Here is a 5,212-nt window from a genome sequence, read left to right as displayed (position 1 = left end):
TTATTGTAGCTCTAAATTTGAAAAATCATTTTGAATCATATTTTGAATCATTCCTTCTTTTTTCACAAATTACATGTGCTAGTAATCAGCAAATTGAAAGAGAAATTCTTGTGTTTTTCCATATCTCAGTTTAGTACTCAATACCTTGCTCAGTAGTATAAATATAGGAGCAAGATAGAAGTTTAATATATAGATTACCTTGCAAAGGAATTAAATTTTTTCATAAGACTGAATGAAACACTGTATTTGATAGCATAGTTCAAGTAGTTTTTCATGCAGCTGTAAGTTGTATTAGCTGTGGAGGTTTCCTTCTAAGTTTCTCAAGGGAATGTAATAGAGATGTCGAGGTGCAATTGTCTATGTATGTTTCTGTATCTTTTAAGTTTTGATTTTTGTGGGACTTATGCAATGTTATTTAACATTTGGACATAATCACCAGTTATTTTTAAAATTCTTCCCTGAATCTCACTTTTTATTGTAGAATCCAAGCGAGTCTGATTCTAGTTGCTAAGCTGGTCAATTCAATTTCTAGTTTTCATTCTAATTTTTGACTCACATGTAATTGAAATAGAAATAAGTTATGTACTTTCAAGGTGACATAAATGAAATATATGTGAAGTATAACAAACACACTTAAATCTGTCCAACATCATATGATTTTGCTTCATTCGGGTCTGATGAAGGTTCTGTGGACATAGATGAAGGCATGAAAGCCCGTATGCTAGTAGAACACCTTGTAGCATAACATTTTTAGTCTTTATGAATCCATGTATGCTCTTGAATAATGTGGGGAGCAAAATTAATTGCAAAACATAGATGCTAAATACTAAGGAAAATGAAGTTCATCTATTTTTCATTTTAGCTTAAGAAATTTCATTGAGATAGGGATTTTTATTATGAATATTGCTGGGCACTCAGTGTCCAATACATCAAGAATAGCATATTTAAAAGATAAAAATGCAAGATGCACATACACAACAAGAAACCAGAAAGAATAGACACTTTCTATAATAGGCTACAAAATGCAACAGATTTAGCATCATTTCTTAGCCACCAACCATTTCCATCAAATATTAAGAGGTTTTCTATAGAGATTCGCACAGGAATTGGTTTAACTCACAGACATCATTTATGTTATAGGGCATTTCTCCTGAGTTAAAAAAGGCTTACATTGCTAGGAGATGGCTGGTGGCTCAAACTTCAAAACATGGAGGTGAATAATATTTAAGATATTTCAAGTTTCAACTTTGCAATTAGATAGAGGTTTCTAAAAGGTACGTACTAGAATAGCCCCTGCTAATCCATTTCATAATTAGCAATTACAAAACAAAAAATTAAAAAAACCAAAATGTCTAATCTTTTGATTTAAACTAGACTATACTATTTTGGGGAGAAAACTACAAGCGGTTGCTAGATAGCGGTATTGATGGTATACAACAGAAGCTTAGGGGTATTGATGGTATTGATAGTATTTAGTACTATCTTTATACTAAGCTAAAAATCTAACTAAGCATAATATATGTGATTAAATCAGTTAGATGAAGAAGGAAAATGATAATAAGCATGATAATATTTAATGAAGTGGGTACTCTTAATATAGGCAAATCTACAAATATGCTAATAAAGTGTAGGCAGGATTATATTAATATAGGCTTAAACATAGTAAATTATTGTTTGTAGAGGAAGATATCATCAATTTTTATGTGAATGCCCTCATTAATCAAGGATGAAAGTTGGCGATGACAGAGAATTGAGAGTACAAGAGAATTGATTTAAAATTTATTGTTTGTTGTTGTCCACAGATGTTTTCATTCACGTTTATGCTAACCATTTTCATTCATGTTTGATATGGGATATAGAATCTTGGTGAGCTGCTACTCAAGCATATTTCCCCATTCTGTTTTTTTCTATTCCATCCACCATAGGCTAACTATTTTCTGGTCTAACTTTAGATGTTGTCTCCTTTCAAGTTGTCTATGCACAATTATGTTTTCTATCTTCAAATGAGTTTTAAAAGATTGTGTTTTACGTGTAATGACTTTCAAGACACTATAATACACATGTTTTTAACTTACCCTCTGCAAATTTACACAATAGTTGATGTCATATATAGCGCTTCTGATGAGCATGGATAATGATGACATTCAAGTCGCTAAAACACCACCTTCTATGAAAATGGTGTTTTGGAAACTGTGTATGGAACGTAAGCTTTTGGACTTGCTACATGTACAAGTCACGCTTGGAAGGAAAGGAGAGGGAGGCTTCAAAAAAGAAGCCTGGACAGCTATTGAAAGAAAGTTTAATGCAGATATGAACATGAGCTTGTCTAAGGACAATTTCAAAAATAAACTAAAAACTTGGAAACAAGGTTACAGAATAATGAAGGAGCTGAAAAATACTAGTGGTTTTGCATGGAATGAGTCTACGCAATCTATGGATGCTGATGAAACTGTTTGGGATGAGTTTCTTAAGGTAACATGCCCATTTGAATATTTTAATGTTATTTAATGACTAATTAAGTTATTATTGATAATCAAATGAAAAATTACATATCTTTGACAACATGCAGAGGAAGGAATTTAAAAGTGTGAAAGTGTTTAAAAGGCAATCTTTCCAATACTATAATGACCTTGCCTTGATTGTGGGAAATGATATTGTTGAGGGTGCCATTGCCGGCACTACACAATAAGTAGAAGAAGGACACAATATGGATGAGACAGTCAATCTTAATGATCATTATGATGAAATTCTTACACCTATTGGGGCTGCTATTCATCTAGATGCAGAAGATACAAGTATTCCAACATCCAATCAGTTTAGTACAGCAACTGGGAAACATACTCGTTCAGCATCATCCTCAAGGAGGCCGAAGAGGATGAAGGCTAGTATGGCTAATTCTATGGACGGGATGTCTCATTCAATCGATAAGTTAAATGAGACCCTCCTCAAGTCCCAAATTATTGAATTGAGTGGAGAGCGTAAGACAAAAGATTTGGAAAAGGTCTATGCTACACTAAAAGCCACTAGTGAACTGATTATGGCATTTGACACCTTTGTGGCTGATTCTGATAGAGCCAAAGGGTTCTTGATTATGAATGATGATGAGAGGGCAGAATATATTCGAATGAAGTTTTTAGGGCTTTAGTTACTATGTTTGAAATAGTTATGACAATCATTTTATAACAGTTGGATGTTGCTTAATTTTGGTGGTTCGCATCACATTCGATGGATGTGACCAAGGATTTACAGATTTATAATCGTATGGTTTTATTTCATACAGTCCATATATTTATGTTGGCATTGTTAATTATGTTTTGATGATCTGAATATAATCGTATGGTTTTATATATCCATCTATTGTTCCCGATCATTATAGTCATTTCTATATGCTTTTGAAAGTCTTATTGTTGGAGATCTATTATTCAAGATCTATTTCTTCTTACTCATAGAGATGATTCATTCTAGATGCCTCTAAAGAGGAATATTCTAAGCTCAATAAATGCTATTGATAGCACACAGGATAAGATCTTAATTGTTGAGGGAAAAATAGTTTTACTGTGCAAAAATAGGAATGAAGCTTGGGCAGATTGATTTTTGAACCATCACATTTGCAAAGTGCTAAAACGTATACTAATGTTTTTCCTTACAAGATATTATGAGCTTTTCACATTGATCTTTTTTTTAACTGAACAAAATATGGTGTCAAGATCCTTGATTTTTATAGTAACTTATCAAAACTAACATAAAAATAATACTAAGGTGCTTTTCTTACATTTTGAATTGTGGTCGGGATTTGAATTACCCAGTCTAGAGGTTTACTGTTACATCCTTGAATTAGCAGCAGCATGTTAAGTAGATTTTATTTTGAATACTTCAACAGCTTTTAGTTCACAAAGAAGATTTGGTGATTCTTCAATCTTGAGCCCCAATTATGCTATGTCTGTTTCGCATTTAACCAAGTAGCCTCAATTAGTAGTAAGTTAACTTTCCTTTCTTTTATGAAACAACTATAGTTTTGTATGCAATGTTTGCTTATATGTTGATATGTGACAATTATATTTGACCAGTTGGGTATGAGGTTTTATTTTGTGAGATATGGAGTGTGTGTTTCCTGTGCTTATTTAATTTAATTATCTTATAGGTCTGATAAAAAAATTTCTAATAAAGTTTTATAATTTTGTGAAGTCTAAAATCTTCAAATATTTCATTTAGACTAATCATATTATATATTTGGCTATTTTCATTGTCTACATACAACTGCAGGGACTGCTGCTCTGCTTATAATCCTATCTTGAATAAGTGGTACTTCATTCCACTACTTTTTTTCCCAAGTCATTGAGAATCCTAGTGGCAACAATTGGAGGTTTCCTCCTTGTGAAGGGGAGTTCAATTGGGGATTGCCAAGATTTTGCAGTATGCAATCCAATCTCAAAGCAATGGAGAAACCTTCCATCATTGCACAAGCCAAGATCAAGCAGATTCATGGAACATTGATGGGGAGGTTCCTTGTGAATATGTTGTGAGGTTGGCTCCATGGACACCCACCAATGACACAGTTTATTGCAATGGGACTATCTACTGCCTCACCTCAGCTACGCCTTATAGTATTATTGCCTTTGATTTTGTCAATGGAGTCTGGAGTGAGGTCATGGTGCCTAAGGCACCATATTTATTGTGTTCCTTCCTTTTTCAAAGAAGAAATAGACTTACTCTTGTTGGAAATGAATGAGATACTTATGTGACGCCCTTCTATCTTTTTGTAATCTCACTTTGGCGCTAAACTTTTTTTTTGTTGTATTCATAATTCTTTGTGGCTAATGTATGAATCACATTTCTTTTTCTATATCAATAGTATCAAAAATTCTATGCTCCATTGCATCATGTTGCTCATATTGTTTGAGATGTATGCTGGTTGGAGAGCTGTTGCTGACATGCTGGTTGGATAAAATTGTTGTTAACATGTTGGTTGGATATTAACTGTTGTTTTAACATGCTGGTTGGATATTAGATTTTAACTACTGTTAACATGTTGCTGGTTGGATATCAACTGCTGTTAACTGTTGTAGGTTCAACACGACCATAGATCAAATTCATCTTAAAATCACGTGGAAGGGTGGTGTTCTATTTGAATTTCACTTTATTGGACTTCATGAAGTTTTCCATAGTTGAACCAAGTCAAGATAGAACAAGTTAAGGTCATCTTAGACACTTG

At 33.2% G+C, this 5,212-nt stretch overlaps 1 protein-coding gene across 1 annotated transcript; it reads left to right on the top strand.

Annotated features, from left to right (window-relative positions):
* Positions 1–2,127: 2,127 nt before the first annotated feature.
* On the top strand, positions 2,128–2,689 carry LOC149566847 (uncharacterized). Its single transcript, XM_089816541.1, has 2 exons — positions 2,128–2,472; positions 2,570–2,689. The coding sequence occupies exons 1-2, from the start codon at positions 2,128–2,130 to the stop codon at positions 2,687–2,689; spliced, it is 465 nt and encodes a 154-aa protein (XP_089672667.1).
* Positions 2,690–5,212: the final 2,523 nt, after the last annotated feature.

This window comes from Cupressus sempervirens, chromosome 3 (genome assembly GCF_028749045.1).
Source record: "Cupressus sempervirens isolate cs-2001-9-10 chromosome 3, ASM2874904v1, whole genome shotgun sequence".
Classification (NCBI taxonomy): domain Eukaryota; kingdom Viridiplantae; phylum Streptophyta; class Pinopsida; order Cupressales; family Cupressaceae; genus Cupressus; species Cupressus sempervirens.
Note: the sequence above shows the minus strand (reverse complement) of the source record. Positions and strands in the feature narration are given on the sequence as shown.

Bases quoted from the DNA above. Each gene is read 5' to 3' on its own strand.
- LOC149566847 (XM_089816541.1), top strand. From the start codon at position 2,128: ATGGATAATGATGACATTCAAGTCGCTAAAACACCACCTTCTATGAAA. The intron at 2,473-2,569 runs GTAACATGCCCA...GACAACATGCAG, and splicing joins TTTGGGATGAGTTTCTTAAG to AGGAAGGAATTTAAAAGTGT.